At 43.8% G+C, this 22,500-nt stretch overlaps 1 protein-coding gene across 2 annotated transcripts in view; it reads left to right on the top strand.

Moving 5' to 3' along the window:
* The window catches only part of mtor (mechanistic target of rapamycin kinase), a 167,099-nt gene that overhangs the window by 124,510 nt on the left and 20,089 nt on the right, over window positions 1–22,500 (top strand). For both annotated transcript variants that reach the window (XM_063208916.1, XM_063208915.1), the window contains exons 36-39: window positions 2,654–2,785; window positions 6,634–6,749; window positions 12,973–13,090; window positions 13,394–13,573. In XM_063208916.1, the coding sequence (XP_063064986.1) occupies window positions 2,654–2,785; window positions 6,634–6,749; window positions 12,973–13,090; window positions 13,394–13,573 (546 nt within the window). The remainder of the gene's footprint in view (window positions 1–2,653; window positions 2,786–6,633; window positions 6,750–12,972; window positions 13,091–13,393; window positions 13,574–22,500) is intronic.

Here is a 22,500-nt window from a genome sequence, read left to right as displayed (position 1 = left end):
TCACACAAGAAATCACAGCATGATCACAGAAAGCCAACGTTGCGATGGACTCCAAGTTAAGTTTGTTTTTGCAAAACGCGTGCACATATTTTATTTTGTGGCACCACTAGGGCTGTAATGATACAGTCAACTCATGATTTGGTTTGTATCGCAATTTTTGATGTACAGTTTGATACGCCCCACGATCTCTTAAATACATCTTTTAAATTAATGAATTGCCTTTTTCCTATATTTGCCAACATTTAAAAATAAAATTATGAATAAAAACTGCTTATAGGAAGAATTGGGTACAGGAGGCTACGAATATTTTAACGAATAGTGTAAAAATAATAGTGATGATGATTTGAAACTTGGAAGCACCATCACTTCATATTATGTGGTTGTTTTCTGGATTGAACAGAACTTAGAAATGGCGTATCATGATACTGCCTTCTTGCACTGCGATACAGTAACGTGACTCTGTGTATCACCGTTTCTCGGTTTGTTACAATATCGTTACAGCCCTAGGCACCACCCATTGTCCCTGACATGTTCTGGGATTTCTTATTGGTTGGAGCACCTCCGTTTCTAGTGTAACTGGTGTAGGAATCTTTTTCTGCCCACTGGTACATTTTAGGAGGAGACATTTTAAACATGCCAGTCGTATGCCCTCAGTAGTCGCTGTCCTTCCTGTACAGTGTAAATATTATCATAGCTGATTAGATGAGGTCCATACTGAGTGGAAAATTGGGCCTCTGCCACCAACCAATCCCCATAGCATACGCACACACACACACACACACACACACACACACACACACACACACACACACACACACACACACACACACACACACACACACACACACACACACACACACACACACACTGTCTACTGTTTACTGTCTCCATCCTTCCCATTTGGGACATACTTGAATATGGCTTTGGCATAAGTGTAAAGAAAGACAGAGAAAGGAGGAGCAAAGATAGACACACGGAAACACACACACACACACACACACACACACACACACACACACACACACACACACACACACACACACACACACACACACACACACACACACACATATACAGTAATCACTGCAGACGTCCACTGCTTGGAAATGGGTTGCTGGCTAGCACCTGATGACAGGAGGATAAAAGAGTGCTAGAGTGACTGAAGTGTTCTGTGGAACGTGCCCTCCCTTATTCGCTGCCTGCCTCCCTTCATTACCGGTCAAAGAGTAGGGTGTAAGGAGTGAGCGTGCATGTGTGTGTGCGCGCACACGTACACGTGCGAGCATTTGTGGATGTGCGCTCGAGTGAGCTCTTGTGAGAAGTTGTGTGTAGGTGTGTGTGTGTGTGTGTGTGTGTGTGTGTGTGTGTGTGTGTGTGTGTGTGTGTGTGTGTGTGTGTGTGTGTGTGTGTGTGTGTGTGTTAGTGTGTGTGTGTGTGTGTGTGTGTGTGTGTGTGTGTGTGTGTGTGTGTGTGTGTGTGTGTGTGTGTGTAGAGTTCACATTACCACCGCCAGCCCTGTGCGGTTACTCAGCTGTTTGTTTACATAGCCAGGGCTCAGACAGGCCTGCTGGGGCTCCACTGGCCTCGCCTCCACTGGTAGATGAATGGATAGATGGATGGATACATAGATAGTTAGACAGATGGGTAGTTCTTGGAAGGATATGGGGAAAAGACCTTCACTTCACCCTGAAATATATCTGTGAAGATTCTGATTTATCCAGGTCATGGTTTGTTTTTAACTCTCATTTCCCAAGTGCATTTATACCGTTTATACCATTTTATGTTCCTTCTTTCCACATTTCCATGCACTGTCTTTTTTATTTTATTTATCTCTGTGTAATTTCCGAAATGGTTGTTAACCTTCTCACATTACATTTCCCCTTCCATACGCTATTGTTTTGTTTACTTTGATAAATGGATAGGGTTGGTTAGGTCTTGGAGGGATCAGAGGAATAGACCTTCACTTCACCCTGAAATAAATCCGTTAAGATTCTGACTTATCCTGGTCATGTTAGTCAAGAGTTCAGTTTTCCTTTTGGACTTCGTTTTTGGTTCCCATTGTTTGTCTCTCTTTTCCGAAGTGCATTTATACTCTTTCATGTTCCCTCTTTTTAACCTTCACCTGCTTTGCTCTCATTTCCCAAATTCATTCAAACCTTCTCACGCTCCTTTTTGTCTTTTGTGTGCTATCTTTGTGGGGTTTTTTTACACTGAGATGGAGAAATAGATGAATAGATAGATGGGTAGCTTTTGGAAGGATAAGAGGCGAAGACCTTCGCTTCACCCTGGAAAACGCTACACAGATTCTTATTTATCGATGCTTGTCAAAAGAGTTCAGTTGTAAGCAATTGGATTTGTTCTTGGAGCTGGAACAACCACAAAAGGTCATCAAGTGCATCCAGAGTTTGTTTGTTTGTTTGTTTTATGTATATACATACCGGTATATTACAGTAACTCTCATTTCCTGATGTTTCAAATACCTTTTATTTTATTTTCCATCTTCACACATGTCCTTTTTTTAATACTACTCTCATTTCCCAAATGCATTCGAACCTTCTCCTGTTCCTTTCCCTCCCCCTTCACACGCTATCTTTGTGTTTACTTTGACACTCCACTGGATCTCCTCATGTTGTACACGTATATGTTTCCCCAGGCCCTGGCCCATAAGACCCTGGTGCTCCTGTTGGGAGTGGACCCTTCCAAGCAGCTGGACCATCCACTGCCCACAGCGCACCCCCACGTCACCTACGCCTACATGAAGTACATGTGGAAGAGCGCCCGCAAGGTAGGTCAAACCTCCCCAGCAACCTGACACCAAAAGTGAAGCTGTCAGCGTTGCGAAATAAAAGGAAAATACAGCATGGTATTTCTGTGAAGATTAATCCAGGTCAGCTCTGTAAAGACAGTTCAGTTGTCAATGCATGTGGAAGAACGCCTACAAGGTAGGTTAAAGCCACCCAGCCAGGTCCATTGACACCCTGGCCTGGACAACCTCATGTGACAGGGCCTCTTAATGCAAACAAAATATAGTTATTGGGGCCTAATTCAGCGTTCACACGCCCTCTGAGCACAGGACAACTGACCCCCCTGCTGACGGGCATGCTCCCACCCACTCTCATGCACACACACTCAGACACACAAAAAACACGTACATGAAATCTTTAATTTCTGGTATGTGACCTTAAGTTCTGTTTTTTGCCATATGGTAGGACACAGACAACATATGCGTAAAACATCTTATACAACCTTCCTTCACTCCCACTTGCTACATCACAATTGATTGATTTTCCTGCTTAACTTAACTTAACCATCCTGCATCTTATCCTAATCGGGTACTGTTCTGTACCTTACGTAGGTTTATCCTGCGGTCCATAAATCTTGTATGTTTTTCGAATAGGATGACCCCCCATATTAGGTTTGTGGAGCGGACCGGTGCCAGATAAGAGTTCTGTCTTGAACATTCCAACTGAGTCTGTACTGTTTTTAAGATGCTGCAATGACCTGGGTCTCGTTTCCCAATAACGATGCTTCTTAGCAACGTTTACGATTTTACAAACGTTCTTAGATTTCCTTCATATGTTTCTTCATATGTTTCTTTATGTGAACATGCGTGCACAGCCTCTAAGATCGTTCTTAAAATTGAGTGCTGCTGTTCACATTTGTGGTGCTTAAGTATCTATGTTTGCCCTTGGAATGAAGCTTGGCGCCATTATCTCCAAAACCACTTAGAAAATGTAAGGCATGTGTTAATGTCAAGTGTTGGATTTTATAAGGTGGGACTACATAGTGTTGTAGCAGTTTGAAACTATTAACAGGAGTTATTGTTGGCGAATTAAATACGGTGCACATAAGCAATGAAATTCTACCAGACTTTACGCCGGAGCAAACAGCAAACTGCCTGACAACTGACCACAGGGCACCTTAATAACCATAACCAAATAGCCTACAAGACCCACATAAAGCGGGTTAAGTAGTGTTTTCAAAATTAAGAAAACATCTAAATCAAGTTGCTTTCAACTAAAGTCATTTGAACAGTACAGTGTGTGCTTTTTTGTTGTTGGAGCTGCTGAATTCCAAATATGCCAGGTGCTCTGGGAAGTTAAAAGCAAGATGACTAGGCGAGCTTTCAAGAATGGTCTTTATTTCCGCTTAATTCTTTCCCCCTATTTCTCCTTCCTTTCAATTGTTCTTTCTTTTTTCTGGTAAAACTCTCTGTCCTGCCTCTGTCCATTTTCTGCCTTTCTACATTTCTCTCTCTCATCACTCTTGTACCGTATGTCTGTCGGCCCATCTCTACGTCTGTGAGGAATCACTCTCCACCCCACCTCCCCCGTCATTCCACTTTTGCTTCGCTCATTAGGGAGGTGTTTTGTCTGTGGAGGATTACGTAAGTGTCGTGCTGCCTGCGCCACACATGTGTCTGCGTGTCATGTCTGCCGAGGAGGGACCCTGCCTCGCATGCTGCAGGGCTGAGGTCACACGAGCTGAGTGACGGACAGACACAGAGACAGACGGACAGATGGACACTCTGGGCAGGCCAAGTCATGTCACATCTAGTCCGAGTCCGAGTTCCTCTGCTGTGTCCTGCTGTGCTGAGTCTCAGTTGCTCTGAGCATGCAGCATTGGCTCCAAATTCACTTTGTCTTGCTGGCCTAGCGTCCTTACTTTTCTGTTCTCTCGGTTTGTCAAACTCCTCCCTCCCCTTCTGTCATTTTTTCTTTCTTTTGTGTCTTTGTTTCTTTCTTTCTTTCTTTCTTTCGTTTTTTCTTTCTTTCTTTCTTTCTTTCTTTCTTTCTTTCTTTCTTTCTTTCTTTCTTTCTTTCTTTCTTTCGCTCTCTCTCACTGTATACCTTTTCATATATATGTACAGTATCTTCCCCTCACCTGCTCCCATTTTCCTCTTCGTCCTCTTAATCTGTCACATCACTCTCTCTCCCTTACCCATTTTCTCTTTTTCTTTCCCTCACTTTCACTGCTTCTTTCTCTGACTCTCTCTCCACTCTCTCTTGTTCTGTTCGCTGGTCCTCTGCGCTCCCTCTGTTGGTGTCCTATTCTGTCCCTGCGTCCTCATAAATAAGCACAAGTATGGCCCGTGCATTTCACCAGAGGGAGGTGATTACGACGATGCTGGGCCCGAGCCAAAAAAACTTTCCCTTTGAGAGAGGGGGGGAGACGGGTACGCGTATTATTTTTTCCAGACCCATGCAAAAACACAGTCATGGGCTCCTCTGTATCAAAGTTGCAGTCTGCCAGCAGAGCCGGTGGGAGATACAGATAAGAGATGGAAAAGGGATGAAAGAAAGAAAGAAAGAAAGAAAGAAAGAAAGAAAGAAAGAAAGAAAGAAAAACAAAATGTCTGGCTAAAGTACTGCTCTCCAGGACATCATTTGGTTTTCCTAAAAGTTCTGGCTGCTGTTTGTTTCCATTAGAAGTCACACTGGGCATGTTTTGGAAACGGGGGCTATCAAGGCAGTGTCGCTATTGCATAATAAAAGCATTCAGTGGAACAGCTTAACTAAATCTCCAGCAAACAAGGCCTGGACTGGTTGACACCAGGACCGATGCCACGGTGCATCTTAATAAATCTTTTTACGTAATACATTTTAACATGTAGGTCTCTGAATCACAGACATTACAGCACTTCAATTCAAGTGCAACTGTAATTGGCTTCTTCTTTTGTTAGTCATAATATGAGCGCTGCAATGTGAAAGTCTAAGGATAGGGAGGTCATGATGACAATATCCAACACACCTAAATCAACCCACCACAAATCAAAAAGCAAATTCATCTCAATATTTGTAAACTGCCCATGTTAAAACCATTACATGGTCTGTGAAAAGTACATCAGCCTGTTTTAGTGATTGCCTTTGAAATACCTGGTGTAACCTTGAACAGAAAGGAACGCTACTTCAAAAACGGGCCGAAATGTTTTCGGTCAGGTGAGGATTGCGGTCACTGGCATCAAGAGGGGTCGGTCTCTGTGCGATTAAAAGCTTGCGAGCGGCCTTTAACTGTACAAACCATCAAGGCTTGACCACCACCTGTCCGAAGATGAATAGGCATCGTCGTCCAAACTGCAAAAAGATTAGGAATCGCATGCCAGGGCTCTGAGAGATCTCACGTGTTCACAGAGTGCACAGATGCTCTCCTCATGACTTCCCTTTGGTTACATAAGCACATGCAGGTTACCTGGGGTTATTCAGATATGTATCTGTGGCTTTTCATTTAGGATATACCATTCTGAATGCATACATGCGTAATATATTTTTATTCGGGCTATTCTGCACCACTCTGAATGAATAATGTTGCATGCTGGGTGCACCAAGAGCTGTGATCTACCACAGTCAAATTCTTTGTTTAGGTAAGTGCTCTTGAATAAAACAGATTCTGATGTCTGATTTTGAATGGTATGCCCTGGGTAGGAGGCATCTGAAATATATTATGTTATGACATTGCAAGCTGTGGATGTAAAAAAGACGTTCTTATTATTGCCAGTCACGCCATCTCCTACTCTGTCCATCCCTCTCGTTCTGTCTCTCTCGTTCTGTCTCTCTCGTTCTGTCTCTCTCTCTCTCTCTCTCTCTCTCTCTCTCTCTCTCTCTCTCTCTCTCTCTCTCTCTTCCCCTAATGCAGATCGATGCGTTCCAGCACATGCAGCACTTTGTGCAGGGCATGCAGCAGCAGGCTCAGCACGCCATCGCAGCAGAGGACCAGCAGCACAAGCTGGAGCTGCACAAACTCATGGCCAGGTGAGCAGAAGTCGGACTGGACTGCATACACATTACTGAGAGAAAGACTGAGTGGAAGAGAGAGACACGGAGAGCAATAATTGAACTTGAGTTACAGACAGGGAGCACATCAGAAAAATACATTATTATTTTATATATATATATATATATATCATTTTTAACCTTGGTAGGTGAAAAGGTAGAAAGCGATTCTGTACCTAAATACTTCCCTCATCATTTCACATCATTTCATCAAATTCTGATTTTTAATATCCTTCATGAGATAGAATTGAATTTCCTAATTTAAGTGGAAATTTCAAATGCCCATATACAATTTTCTCGTAGCACTCATACTGACTTCCCCATCAACATGCACATAGGGGTGCACACAAGCCCACATGTGAAGGAGGCTACATAACATGCAACTCTTTCCCAGGTGCTCGCACCACACATGTGCTATATAACTCGTCATGGCCGCTCTCCAAGCTCCAAGGTGTGTATGACGTCTGTAGCCTTTCATGCCTCATGTCCCCACATAACCAACCCCACCGATCTCCTATCACTGATCAGCCTGACCTGCACTGCACCGCACAGGGGGCTGGGCTTGGGGGCCGGGCGTGAGTGATCCACTGCCAGTCCACTTCTCACTAAAAGAGCCAGGGCAGCTGGTCAGGGTTCATCTGTGTCTGATAAAGCCTTTCTTACACACACACACACACACACACACACATATACACACACACACGCACGCACGCACTGCACACACGCACTGCACACACGCACTATACGCACGCACTACACACATGCACTACACACACTCACAAGGGCTGTCAGCCCCTGCAGTATCGCAGATCATAAAAACAGTTATGACATAATAGGCCTCTCGCCTGCCCTCGCCTTTTTTGTGATGAAGGACATGAGTAATGTTTCATTTCCTCTCTCTACGATGATGAATTATCCTGTTTATTTCCCTTGCAAAGAAACCTGCCTTAAATTGGCGTGTCAATGTTTGCAGTCTGCTCTAAACATCTGTTTTCAAATGAGAGAACAATGCATAAACCTGAGATTCTCTGATAGATGGAAAAGGACCTAGCAAACAGGGGGGTCCTGTCACAAATCCCATCGAGCGTCATTCTCCCCCCAAAAACATTTGGAACTGGTGAGTCTTTTGGCGGTGTCGTTTGCCACACAACTTGTGGAAACCATGGAGACGGACGTTTAAACAATTTACAGGCACAGTAATTATGCTGCCTGTTTCACAGCGGTTGCTTTCTTTCAAGCGCTCAAAAAATATTGTGTGTGTGTTTGTGTGCAAAGAAGTCTTTGTGTATGCACACAAGCTTTGCGGCTTTCTCTCTAGGCAAACAGTATTGTGGGGTGTAACCGCGCCTTGCCCTCAGCGCAGATTGCAAACAGAGTGTTCTCTGCATGCTTTTCCCCGGACCGTGACTCCGACCAGGTCTCCTCACCCCTCTTACCCTTATGTTCTTTCTGGCCATTTGCAAACCCCACCTCTCCTCACCCTTACAAGTGCAACCAAGCACGGAGACATCTGCCCTAATGCAATGGAGTCGATCAGCACCCCCCACCCCCCTTAAGTGCTATATCGAGGATAAGTTTGTACAGTCGGCCTTTTGTACAGTCTAGTTAATTGCCCTTATAAAGCCTGATGTGGGACATTGCATAAGGGCACTTCAGGTCCGTTGCATGTACTTGCAATGCTCTCCTCACACCTGTGGCTACACCCCACGACTACACCCTTTCTTTGTTCACGCCGAGAGTGAGTTTCATGTACAGTGCTTGTTGTGATCTTCCTTGAAGCCTTCTGCGTCTGCCTCCATAAAAGCCTACAGTGCCGTGCTCCTTTTAGAGCGCTCTTGATGTCCAGGCCCAGTGCCCAGAGTCTGTCAGCAGTAGGCCCTCCCCTATCTGCACACCAGTTGTTCCGCTTGCTGCCGCCTCGCTACTCTCCCTGTCTGTTTGAGTCGAGGGGGCTTATCAGGGCTTTCCTAAAAGCGAGCCTTGTTTCAAAGGGCCTTTAGACGTGCTGAACACGGGCGAACACATGTGCTTGCCTAATTCGAGCACTGCTCATTTCAGCGCCTTCACTGAGAATAGTAAGAGCGTTTTCGTTTCTCCATTAGCTCACTGAAGTTGCAGAGTCAAAACATATTAATAGGTCCTCAGGTCCAGCTCGCTCTCATCTCCTCTCGTCGGCCTGTGTCGAGGAGCGAATATGTGGGGGAGGCTCGGGGGGCTCTTAAATCAAATGTGTGCAGACGGTGATGATTTTCGGGGGGGAAATTTACGGCGTGCAATATCTGAGTCTATTACATGCTGCGACTTAGGTTAATTTAACTGGCAATAAACAGTGACGAGCTTTATTGCTGTTTTTGTTTCTGTGTATGGCATGTCTTGTGGAGCTACTCTGTGTACTTATAGGCGTATGGTGTGGGTGAAGCCATACTGTATGCTCCCATTAAAGTCATCTACACTCTGCTCCACTCCGTCATGTGAGGTCACAGGTAAGTTGGCACCCCCTTCAGTGACAGGACATGCATCAGGAGAAAGCACTGGAGAAGCACATCACTGGAAAGGAAACAAATCACAGCCATTTTCACCTGTTTCTCGTCCAAATTCACTTCCAATGCCTATACTTTGTAATTAAGTTTCAAGCAGCGACTTGTAAATACCCATTTGACGCTCAAGTGCAGATTTAACGAGGGGAAAACAGCGAGCGTGGTTGGCATGGAAGTGGTGTTGTGTTTTTCCGTAAACTTGGCCGTGTTGTCACGGTTTCCCAATATTTGTGGAATGCGGAGCGGAGACACTGTATGTGCGCCTGTCAGGGCCATCCCTCGCACCTTCCTCACCCAGACCAGACGAGCTGACATACTTTCTCCACCATTCGGGAGCAATGCACACACCTGGTTTTGTCAGGGTCCACGACGAGGGCCAACGTGACCACCCTTCCCCTCCCCCTCCCTCCATGCCCCTTCCCTCCCTCTCCTCCGTCCAAGGTAGCCATTACTGCGGTCTGCTTAATTTTACTAGAAGAGACGCCACGCGCATCCCTCTCGGCGTCGGGACGAAGCCACTACCTTTCACTACTGACAACTGACAACTCAGCATGTTTGCGAAAAACGGCTTGAGTCCACGGCAAGCAGGCAGGCGGTACTTAACTCATCACAATTCCACAAAGTGCGCTCAATCTTTCCAAAACAAATCCGCATGATTTGAAACAGCAGCCTCTCTGTGCCTGCCTTACCATGAAGGGGAAAACTAGGATCACGCTATTAGGTTCTCATTTTTCCCTTTGTCATACAGTCTGAAAACGCGATTGTGGTGTGTTGGTTATGTAATGTTGTAGAGTCAGACAGGTCTTTTCAGAGCACCACTAGAGAGAGTCCAATGGGGACCTGAGGTGTGTGACTCGCCCGCTGGCTGCTTGCCCTCTCCACTTCTGCGGTCAGATGGCGGGAGTTGAGACCCCTCATGGGGGCCATAGAAAGTGAGAGAGAGCTATAGTGCAGCCATCCACCCACCTCACCGCCCTGAAGACATACATATGCATACACGCACATTCACAGACACACGCACTTTCTTATGTACACATGCACATATGCACACACACACACACACACACACACACACACACACACACACACACACACACACACACACACACAGTACATTCATACACACATTTTCACATTAACATGCAAATGCACACTTTTCACACGCTTTCACACACCCTCACTCAGTCAAGCGCGTAACCCTCTCAAGCACAGAGACAATTGCACATACAGTCAATTAATTTGCCATGCGCATTCAAACACAGCCAAAGAGCTCTCTGCTGCTCAGACAGAAAATCCCTAACCTGTCACCTACACTGTAGTTTATGGAGGTAGAAAACCTGCCCTTGCCAGCACTGAGTCAGCTTTCTCACTGTCTGACAGTGACATACAGTAGTGTACTCCTCAGGGTTTGTTCTGTAATGTGGTCTATTCAAGGCAGAGAATGTGCGCCTTTCTTCCAACTCGGGCGCAAAGGGACAGCCATTGTTGTTCAGCCTTCTCATCGGCAGAGAGGATGTGGTTAGATAGTTGGATCGACTTGCGTGTGAAAAGGAGAGCCATCATGGTTGAATGGATGTTTGAAGCAGCCTTAACAACTAATGACAAGAAAACATGGTTACCATATTTGTCTGAATGCACAAATCAGCTAGAATGTTTTTTTTACCTGATGCACCGCAGCTCTGCTTTATTTTTCAAACATCCCTTGAAATCACAATGGCTTGAGCCCAAGTTCATCAGTCATCCATATTTCTGTTGAAATGATGCTGCTTGACTTCACTTTTTCCCAGCAGATCATATATAGAGATCCTTTATTGAAAACTCAGAATATGAAACATCTTAGTGTGACATGACCCAGCACTACCTTGCTTTCGTGAAGGATGAGAAGTAATGTGACTTGATTACTTTCATCTTTTATTTGTAACAGTGTACATATCTATTTTTTCCATACAATTTGCCCATGTGCCTTCTTACCTTTTGCAATGGTAAATTTCTCAGGTTCTGTCTTTGCTTTTCAAGATTACTCTTCTTTTAGTTTCACGTGACAAATTCTAATTTATACTGAATGTTCATTATAATGTCTATTAGTAATGTTCATTATAGACACCATGTTAAATGCATCGCCTGTAAAGTATACCCGGGGGCAATGTTATGTCACCTCTGATTCAGAGCAAAACAAGCGTAGGCAGCATAATGTCAAGATCTAAGCACATAATGGACGCTCGACAACAGAGACAGTCATAAAGGCTTCTCTGTTCCAAAAGGGGGTCTATTGAAAAGCAGTCGTAGCCGCTCCTTGCTCCATAGACTTAATAGCAATGCTTAAGTATGATTGATGTCCACCCACCCGCTCCAACGCATTCCTGATCCCGCGGTAAGAAAGTATAGCCCCCTCAAATCCTCCTTGGTCAATGGCTGTAATAACACACTCGTCACTCACACACTACTAGGGTAGAGCCGAAATGTCATCGGCACTTACCAAACAACACTCATTCTCTTCTCAGGAATATTTTTTCTTCCCCACCTCAGACAAAACCTAATGCGATGTTTGTTAGTCTGCCGGGTCAAATGAAAGGCCTCCACAGGAATCTAGGACATTGGTCTAGACTTTATCTCCCCCAACACCAGAAGATCTACCAGGGAAGCCGCTGCATGTGGTTGGGCCAATGTGGGGGCTGGAGGCTTCTGTGTTCCGCTACCTTCCAAATCTCTTCCACCAACTCAGCAGTGGCTCCACATGGGACAAGATGGCCCCTTATATTAAAACATAACAGAATAGAGTAGAACAGAAAAGAGCTGATAGACCACAATTTCTATGCTGATAGACCAGATTTTCTAAAGGACTTTTTGTGTCTTGCATTGATAAGACAGTGGAGACTATGACAATAAGAGAGTGTGAGAGAAAGCTTGGGACAGGACCCAAGCCGAACGTGAACCTAGATCCCCGTGGGTATTCAAGCCCATATGTGGGAGACTTGGGCGCACTGTACCACAGCACCCACGATATACAACATTTAGATGTACAGGCTTTTAGTGTGATATAGGATTTGTGTGAATAATGTGAGACCACAGAAGTTGTATTATATTGTATAATGTATTATATTAGACGTAGAGGCAGTAGCATCTGAGGCTCATAAATCATAGTTAGTTTCTCTCTCCTTCAACACTCGTTGCTTAACTGTGACTCGTGTTAAGTACATACCATAGCAATCATATCTGTGTCATGGCTTTCCTGCTCTCACTTAGTGCACTGGAGTGTGACTCTCTTAGCATGCCACATCTGTCTCTCTCTTTTTGAGTCTCTCTCGTTTTGTCTCTTTCTCTCTCTCTCTCTCTCTCTCTCTCTCTCTCTCTCTCTCTCTCTCTCTCTCTCTCTCTCTCTCTCTCTCTCTCTCTCTCTGTCACTCCCACTCCTGCTCATTTATGTTATGTGGCTTTCACCTTCCCTCAATCTCACTGATATCACTGCCTTTACTCTGTCCCTATATTGCCTAATGTTTCCCTATATGGACTGTGTCCATATATTAATCTCTGTCTCTGTCTCTGCCTCTGTCTCTGTCTGTCCGTCTGTCTGTCTCTCTCTCTCTCTCTCTCTCTCTCTGTCTCTCTCTGTCTCTCTCTGTCTCTCTCTCTCTCTCTCTCTCTCTCTCTCTCTCTTTCTCCCCCAGGTGTTTCCTAAAGCTGGGAGAGTGGCAGTTGAGTCTTCAGGGCATCAATGAGAGCACCATCCCCAAAGTGCTGCAGTATTACAGCCACTCCACCGAGCACGACCGCACCTGGTACAAGGTGATGTCCGAACCCTGCCCACCACCATCCCAAATTTAGTCCTAAACAACAAGTGTTATAATCTTGCATTCAGAGCCAATGCAGTGATACAGTATGATGATGAGTGCCACCCTACCTATTTTCAGTTCAAAATCCCATGTTTTTGTACTTAATCTTCACCTCAATCCCATGTTTTGTACTTAATCTCCACCTCAACTGGGATAGGTGTGTCTGTTTTATTTTCATATTGTGTATGTGTGCATGTTTGCTTTTTTATATTTGTGTACGTTTGTGCGTACTTGTTCTTTGTGTCTGTGTATCCAGGCGTGGCACGCATGGGCGGTGATGAACTTTGAGGCGGTGCTGCACTACAAGCACCAGAACCAGGGCCTGAAGCTGCGGCACGCCAGCGGGGCCAGCGCCACCTCCGAGGCCAGCAACAGTGACAGCGAGGCCGACAGTGCTGACCACAGCCCCTCACCTGGACAGAAGAAAGTCAATGAGGTGAGTACACGCACACACATGCATGCACACGCTCACACATGCATGCAAACATGCGTACACGTGCACACACACACACACACACACACACACACACACACACACACACACACACACACACACACACACACACACACACACATACGCACGCAGACACCCACTGACTTACTACATACTCAACCGTCACATTCGCAATACAGCTCTACAGAGGCCGAAGGCAGTAGCTGCCCAATTTGTCATCTCAAGTTTAGACTGGAAATCGACATTCAAACACCTCCTTTGTATTATGGCTTAATCTCTTCGTGAAGAAAAGTATGGTACCTAAAAAGCATTACCACCATTATACTGTGCTTTTGTACAGGAGAAAAGTATAATAGTCTTCCACATTGAATGAATGAAGCTCTTATTTCAGTATTTCACATTCATAGTAAAGCTTTCGCTGAGGTATTTTAATGTCACAATCAAGCTCTCACTGAAATATTTCACAGCCACAATCAAAGCTTTCATTAAAATATTTTACTGTCGCAATGAAGTGCTCACTGAAATACTTTAGCCACATTTAAGCTGTCACTGAGGTATTTTATTGTCACGATCAAGCTCTCGCTAAAATATTTCAGTCCAAATCAAAGCTCTCATTAAAATATTTCATTGGTAGGCTACAATGGAGCATTTGCAGAGATTTTTCTGTACGAAATACATATTACAATAAAAAAAATGGTGTGTTTCGGCTTCACTCAGGTATTTTGTCTGCTGTAAGTTTGCAACTGTATGTGTGTGCAGTGCATGCGGCGGCGTGCCTGCATGCGTGTGTGTTTATGTCCACTTGTCCACAATCTAAACTACGCACGTTTTGAGCGGGTTTTCTGTTACCCCAGCAGGGAAACAAGCAAGAGGCCTTCATAAAAACATCTGCCGCTGGAACCGGTCGTCAATTTCAAATCTTAATCAAAAGTCACTGCCGTCCCTCGTCACTCGTCTGACAAGCCCAACAACCACACTGCGCATAATGAATCAAAAGACAAAACTGAATAACTGACACGACACATGTCCTCACTGTAGACGCAGCAGACACAAGCCGCAGACCTCCAGCACGTGTGCATGGTTAGGGCCTGACGTCTCTCGTGTATGCTCTCTAGTGTAATGGTCAGGGAATTGGTTTCGTGATAGGAGGGGTGCAGGTTTGAATCCCATGCCAGGAGGGAGAATGTGAGTGGTTGAGTAAATAAGCAGGTCACTTTCAATCCATGGCTGATGAGCCTCTGAGCAAGGTTAACCCCAATATCTTTGTACTTCTCTTTTTTTTGTCTGGATAAGAGCACCAGCCAACAGCAACATAATAATGCTCCTGTGTTATGTGTCTTCGTTCCCCCACTTCCATCCCTCCACAGGGCCTGTCCTGTGATATGTTTCCTTTTTCTCCTGACCGTCAGAGGTGGAGCTTTCAGCACATGAATGTCTATCACACATATGTACAGATCCAATAATATAGCAACAAAGTAGTGGTGGGCCAGTATTGGCGTTGGGTACAGGTCTTTTCGTCGAATGGATTCTTGAGAGGGGACCATTCGAACAAAACGTTGGACCATTAGTATAAGGCAGGGGATCTTTAGTCGAAGACGGTCCGTCTACCGCAAAAGCCTACGAAAGGTCCTTAAAATTGAACTAAAGATCCTTAGGTTTCAACTAAAGGTCCCTTCAGTCTGCCTATATTAGAAATGTAAATCAGCTTTTTTAATGCGGGTTTTCTTAGAATCAGCTTTTTTAATGCTCATTTTAACGGTTTTGTCTATTTAAATATGTTCATTTTAACGGTTTTGTCTAGCCTATTTAAATAGGCCTAAATCAGCTGTTAAGTTTTGTTTTTTGTTGATTTAAACATGTAAATCTATAAATAAAATGTACTTACTCGTTTTTACTGGTATGTTGTTGTTGTTTTTACGATTACGTCGTTACATTATTTGACAATTTAGCCTACGTTTATGCCCTTACGTTTTTTGACAACAAAGTTCGGCATGAACCAGAACACTAGGCTTATATAACAGTGTTGAAAATATTACAGAACCCATGCACCTGTGTTAAGTCCATGGCTACAGTAAAGAGAGAGAGAGAGAGAGAAGTTAAATCGTTACATTAACACTGCATAGGAGCGCTCTCTCTCTCTCTCTCTCTCTCTCTCTCTCTCTCTCTCTCTCTCTCTCTCTCTCTCTCTCTCTCTCTCTCTCTCTCTCTCTCTATCACTCTCTCTCGCTCTCTCTGCCCGGTGAGGCAATGTTCTTGGGCGGTAACTTTTTAGATGCGAAGCACCAGCAACAAGAGAATGCTGTCTGCCGACACTTTAATGTTTCTGATTCTGAATGACAACAAAGTTCGCGCATGAGCCAGAGCACTATGCATATAACAGTGTTGAAAACATTACAGAACCCATGCACCTGTGTTAAGTCCATGGCTACAGTAAAGAGAGAGAGAGAGAAGTTAAATCGTTACATTAACACTGCATAGGACCGCGCTCTCTCTCTCTCTCTCTCTCTCTCTCTCTCTCTCTCTCTCTCTCTCTCTCTCTCTCTCTCTCTCTCTCTCTGCCCGGCGAGGCAATGTTCTTGGGCTATAGTTTTATTAATTGAATAAGCTGGTAGCTGCCTATTTTGTTTCTTTCCTGTCTTTTATTGTTGGAAATCGTCCATCGATCCAGTCTGGCTGCCTATATCCTATTATTCCCGTGTGTCCTAGGCCTATTTCTTTTGTTCGAAGTCTAAATATGTGGTAAAACTGATTTACCCGCGATTCATATAGGCCTAATAATGGCACAAACTGAATGACAATCAATAGTTCGCGCATGAGGCAGAAAAAATAACAGTGTCGGAAAACATTATAGAACCCCTGCACCCGTGTTAAGTCCATGGCTACAGTAAAACAAAAACAAAAACACTAAGAGCGAGAGAGAGAGAAGTGAAATCGCTATATTAACACTGCATAGGAGCGCGTTCTCTCTCTCTCTCTCTCTAGTAATGTATCTAGTATCTAGTATCTAGTAATCTAGTATGTAAATCAACTGTTTTTTTTGCTGTTTTCAGATGTGCTTCATAAATAAAATGTACTTAGGCCTACTCATTTTAACTGGTATGTTGTCGTTTTTTTACGTTTATGCCGTTACATTTTTTGACAATTATCTAGGTTAGGCTACTTTCTACTCCTTACATTTCTGGAACAATATTTGAGAAGCTTTTTTTCACTTTTACGCCGTTACTTTACTCCGTTACATTTTTTGACAAATATCTGTAGGCCTATGTTACTTTCTACTCCTTACATTTCTGGAACAGTATTTGAGTATCCCCAGCTGCGGGCAGAGAGGCGGGACCAAGCACAGCCTTGTCGCTTTGAATCAGGGCAGCGTGCGTCTACTGAGCACATTTGGTTGTCATGCAGCGAGTTTTCTGACTTTCCGGTAACTTTTTAGATGAACGCTTCTAGCTACCGTCTTCTGTAGGTCTGGAATATACCTACGTGTGGAGTAGGCCTAGAGGTGCGCGGTGGATGTATTATTTAATCCGCAACCGCTTCTTAGAATTTCTAATCCACCTGCTATCCACCCGCCCTAATGTTTTTCTCCAATTTCCAAAACCGAATCCACCCGCCATCCGCCTATTAGTTTTTAGTATTTAAGATGCCTGAGGCACATAGTCGATCGTCTTTTTCAAGCAGTGCAGGTCATTTACATCTTGCCAGCCTATGTTTTAAAATCTCTAACTTACAGCGATTCCCAAGTTGTCTCCACCCATCGCACAACGTGAAAGTTGAAACGTGCGGATGCTTTAATGCAGCCTAAATTTTAGCAGTTTAAATACCTCCAGTCCAAGCAGCACAATCGAAACTATTGGCTATCTAGCTTACAATTTTGGCTGGTATCCAATAAGACGAGTCAAGTGACAGTAGGGTCTTGCAAAGAGTGCAGAGAATTACGTCGCGCGTGTGTGTGTGAGCGAGAGAGGGAGAGAGAGGGAGCGATTCCAAACTTGTCTCCATCCATCGCACAACGTGAAAGCTAACGTGTATGCTTTAATGCAGCCTAAATTGTACCAGTTTTGCCTCATCTCCAAGCACCTTTTTAAGTGGTGGCAACCATGCATGTTTTCTGTGGAAAACATCAGGTCCTCATGGCGACGCCAGGCTTGCTGAAAACGGCGACAAACACATTCAGAATACACATTTCTTAATGGGAAGTTGTTGAGAACAAAGTGTTCGCTAATGGGCATGAAGTCTTGTCATGCAAATGACCTGCCGTGTTCAGTGGATCCCCCTTCCCGCATAGACAAGGCAACCCTTTCAACAGGGCCTCGCAGAGTGGACAGTGGAATGCTGCTTGAAATAAGTCGATAATGAATAAAATATTACCGCAACGTCTACAAGAAAAGTAATGGCTATTATTACCGTTGCGCGTAAAGATAAGGAAGGGATGGATAGATGGATGAATGCTGTCCTATGGAAGGGGCCGTCAAACAGTCTACATGACATCTTCATTAAAGTCGTTAAATAAGTATCCATAGCCTACTGTGTTTGACGGCCCCATCTTCTTGCAAATATTTACGCGCAACGGTCATAATGGCGTCTCGCACTACACATGCTCGGATGATGCCAGAGGCGAATAGCAAACAGCCAAATTAAGGCATATTCGACATTAGACTACCACGACAAGTTACCGTTTGGGTCGCAGTTGGATGTTTATTCAGTAGAATTATGTGCGTAATATCAGCTCCATCCACCAAATGCAGCACAATCCCCGTTACTTTCACGTGAGGTTCAAATGGACATTACTCGACAAAAATGCAGCTTTTATGCCCAGCTTTTATTGAATACAGCGCAGGTTTTGAAGTTTTCACCAAACGAGCATCAACTTTGTGCAAGTCATTAAAAAAACTCTTTTTCTTTACCAGCACTGACCTGTACACTGTTTCATTTATTAACTAATTGCACTTTCTGCCTTCTCGTTTCACATGTGATAAATCCACTTAGTATGCTTTATCCAATTAGCCATGGATGCAGGATCATTCACTGGACTGGGCACTATTGTAAGAGGTGAAATTTAGACCACGATTCAGGAACGACAGACAACGGGAGTAAAGGTTATGGTAGTTTTATTTTTTACAATTTCATAAAATACAATTAGGAGGGAAAACCACCACAATATCCATGCAACCAGCAGCGTCTGTAAACTGCTATCGTCTTTGAATAAATGAATAAATAATCACAATCTGGAGACACTCGGACGATAGTAGCCTACAAAAGTTAAGTTAAGTTAAGTTACACACTCAGCCACTGCTGCCGGACGTTGGCCCGTCAATTACTTAATCAACTATAACACGCGCAATAGCCTACCCAAATGCAACTTACACACAGTTCCCAAAGCGACCGGCCGCGCGCAATGGATACCTACAGCAGCCCTGCCCCACCCCAGCGTGTAGCGCACAAGTCTACACTATTGTCCGAATGTTGTTATTTCAAGAAAGCAAACTGTCACTGTCCGCCGGCCGCTGTCGTGACATATTTTATTAACACTAGTATGTGAGTAACAAGTGAGGAGTTCCTTGATAGTTTCCTTAAGGGTGAAGTAGCCTACTCTTTAGGCTAGCGTTGCCTCCTCCAGCAACCCATCCGCCTCAAAGTGTTCAGCCTGTAGCAGGATCGATAGATAGCTAATGATGGTCAGGGCGCACATCAGTGGTTGTCTATGCTTTTTTCTGGAATACTGTCGCAGATCAGATAGAAATGATCCTGTTATGAACCCGAGTTTAGTAGATATCGCGCAGTGAACGAGGCAGCCTGCAAACAGTTTGAAGCGCAATGTGGCTGTAACAAGTTAGAAAGTAGCCAAACTCTGTTGCTTGTTAACCTTTTTAAATTATGCGCGTAATGGTGGGGTGGCGTCCGCGCCAATGTCATATCAGCCCAGATGATGGGCTGACCGAAACGTTTGTCCCCTGTCTGTCGGTTTTATTTACTTTTTTCGGCTTTGTTTAATACAGTTTTTGATTCTGCATTCAGCTCCAGTGTGCTATTCCTTTCTTTCTTTTTAAATTATGAGCGTTCCACGAACTATCTTTCTTTGCACACGCTATAAAATGGCAATAAACATGTTACTATAAACTACTGGTTTACTATGTATGCTTTCTAATGTTGGTAAAGGCGGCATACGCGGGATAATGTATTGTCCACACGTGACTACGGAAAATATATTTCCTTCGAAGCGGAATAACAGCACTCCGCCTTCGGCATTGGGGGTGTTATTCGCCCCGTAGGAAAATATTTGTAGTCTAGGTGTAGTCTACTTTTTTGAAGTGGGTTTACTGTATATTCTCGCATTTTTTGAAGTGGGTATACTGTATATATTTATGCCATTCTAAATAATGGATCAATCAATTTTAAGTTGGTAACCCCCTAAAATTTAGAAGTGGGTATACTCCGTATACCTGCGTTCTACCACTGCGTGTGGACAATACATTATCCCTTACCTTTAAAGCTGTTGTAGGCCTACATTTTAAAAAAAATCGTCGATATTGTAGCGGTGCAACCGACTTTAGTTTTAAGTTATGAGATGGGCGCCAGTCAGGCAGCAATAAGACTGCCGTTACCTTTCCAAAAATGAATACAAATCAGTGACCAACACATTAGAAATAACTCAGATCATCACAACGAATATCTTGTCTTATTTTTAGTAGTGCACTTTTGCAAAACCCTTGTTTGCAGACTTGTGCGCTTGTTCTCAATTTGGAACAGCTCACATCACTATTTCATACTGTATTTATGATTTAAAAAAAAGAGCTTGCATTGACACGCTGTTTTCATTTCGCATTTCTTTCAAGTTCATTTGGCATGCTTTATGGAATTAAGCATGGTGGACCATTCATAAGACTTCATTCTAAGATATCTGTTTTTATAACGAATATAGGCCTAGATGCCTACAGTAGAACAAATAACGTAACAGTGATGCGTTAATCCAGGACCAGTTTGACGTCTTAGGACAATTGTAAATGGCAGCTTTTGATTCTGCATTCAGCTCCAGTGTGCGACTCCTTTCTTTCTTTTTATATCTTTTTACATCTTTCTTTTCTATCTTTCTTTGCGCACGCTATAAAATGGCAATAAACCTGTTACTATAAACTACTGGTTAACTGTGTATTCTATGCTTTCTAATGTTGGTAAAGGCGGGATAAGCGGGATAATGTATTGTCCACATGACTACGGAAATATATTTCCTTCGGAGTGGAATAACAGCTCTCTGCCTTCGGCATCGGGGGTCTTATTCGTCCCGTATAGGCAATATTTTCTTATAGTCATGTGGGACAATACATTATCCCTTACCTTTAAATTTACGGTTGTAAGCCTACATTTTAAAACATTTCGTCGGTATTGTAGCGGCGGTGCAACCGACTGTTTTAAGTTATGACATGGGCGCCAGCTAGGCAACAATAAGACTGCCTTTACCTTTCCAAAAATGAATACAAATCAGTAACCAACACATTAGAAATAACTCAGATATATATATAGACAGATGTAGTGCACAGGGGGTAACGCTGCTATCACACTCCGGAGGAGGCAGAGGCAGTCCGCTACGATATAGTATATTTATAAAATAGGCTATGAAATGGCCTAATGATAAAAAACTGAACTAAAATGAAAAATTAATTTAAAAAAAATAGAGTCGCACGCACGCACTTTCTACACGGTTCGATTTTTGTTTTCATTGCATTGTGGTGGTAGGCACACAAGTTTGATAAAATATAAAAATAATAGGCTAATAAAATAGGCAGACTAAACTAAACATCTGCCCAGTTAAACGAAAGGTCTGCATGGGTTGAACGTAACGTCCTTAGGTCTTCGACGAAAAATCCTCAGGTACTGCACGAAACGCCCCATGCCTTCTACTAATGGTCCAACGTTTTGTTCGAATGGTCCCCTCTCAACAATTCATTACACGAATCGTCTCGAATTCTTGGCGTTAACGTGCTGCGATAAAGTGAGACTCTTATCGCGCGATAAAGAAAATATCGCACGTTAATCTATTCTCAAAATATGGGTTTGGAGTTTGGGTATGCACGTCACCATAGCGTTTGATTGACAGAGCTTTCAAACTGAAACTGTCAATATCTACTCTTGCTGAATGTTTGTTGCGATCGATCATTTGCGACTTCAGTGAGATGTCAGATGGTTATAAACCTTGCGGTCATGCTTTTTTTAGATGCGTCCCACGCATCTCTATAAGAGGCTTTGGTGTCCGTCCGTCCGTCCGTCCGTCCGTCCTTCCGTCCGTCCGTCCGTCCGCCCTCCCGTGATGAGTTTCTGAATTGTGATTCCCTCTTGTGATTCCCTCTTGTGTCCACAAGGTGGCAGTCGCTCAGTTTTGGACTGGAGCTCATGCGTGCAAACCAAAACGTCTACCAAGAGACCGTGCTCTTTGCCAGTGAGAAAAACATGGCGGCACTTCCTGTTGATTTTCACATGAAAGTTTTGCTTAATTTAAAGTCCCTAAGCGACTATAAATGTTGTGGCTTCCATATATTGATGTAAAAGTGCCCCACGAAGTAATGAAGCACAACAAAGTTACTCCACATTACCATTTGACCACTCGTTTTTCTATGCTAACAGGGTAGCTAATGTAGCATTGTAAATGATCCAGGGAGAAAGGGGGGAAGGTTGTGATTTCAGTCCGCCTGAGGCAACGATTTTCGTGGGGAAGATGACCTGCATCTCGGTGGCATTGAACCACGCCCCCGTGCCTTATTTGGCTCGCTCAGCACGTGCGTCCTCAGTCCAATCGCAATGCTTTATTTCCCCCAGATGTTTAATCGCATTTAAGTGAAAGTGCCATGTATACACATCGCAAAATAACTCTTAATCTGATCTATTTAAATCGCATTTATTAAATCGGACTTAAAAAC

Source organism: Engraulis encrasicolus, chromosome 10 (assembly GCF_034702125.1).
Source record: "Engraulis encrasicolus isolate BLACKSEA-1 chromosome 10, IST_EnEncr_1.0, whole genome shotgun sequence".
Lineage (NCBI taxonomy): Eukaryota > Metazoa > Chordata > Actinopteri > Clupeiformes > Engraulidae > Engraulis > Engraulis encrasicolus.
The sequence above is the reverse complement of the archived record's forward strand: the minus strand, read 5'-3'. Positions and strand labels throughout refer to the sequence as shown.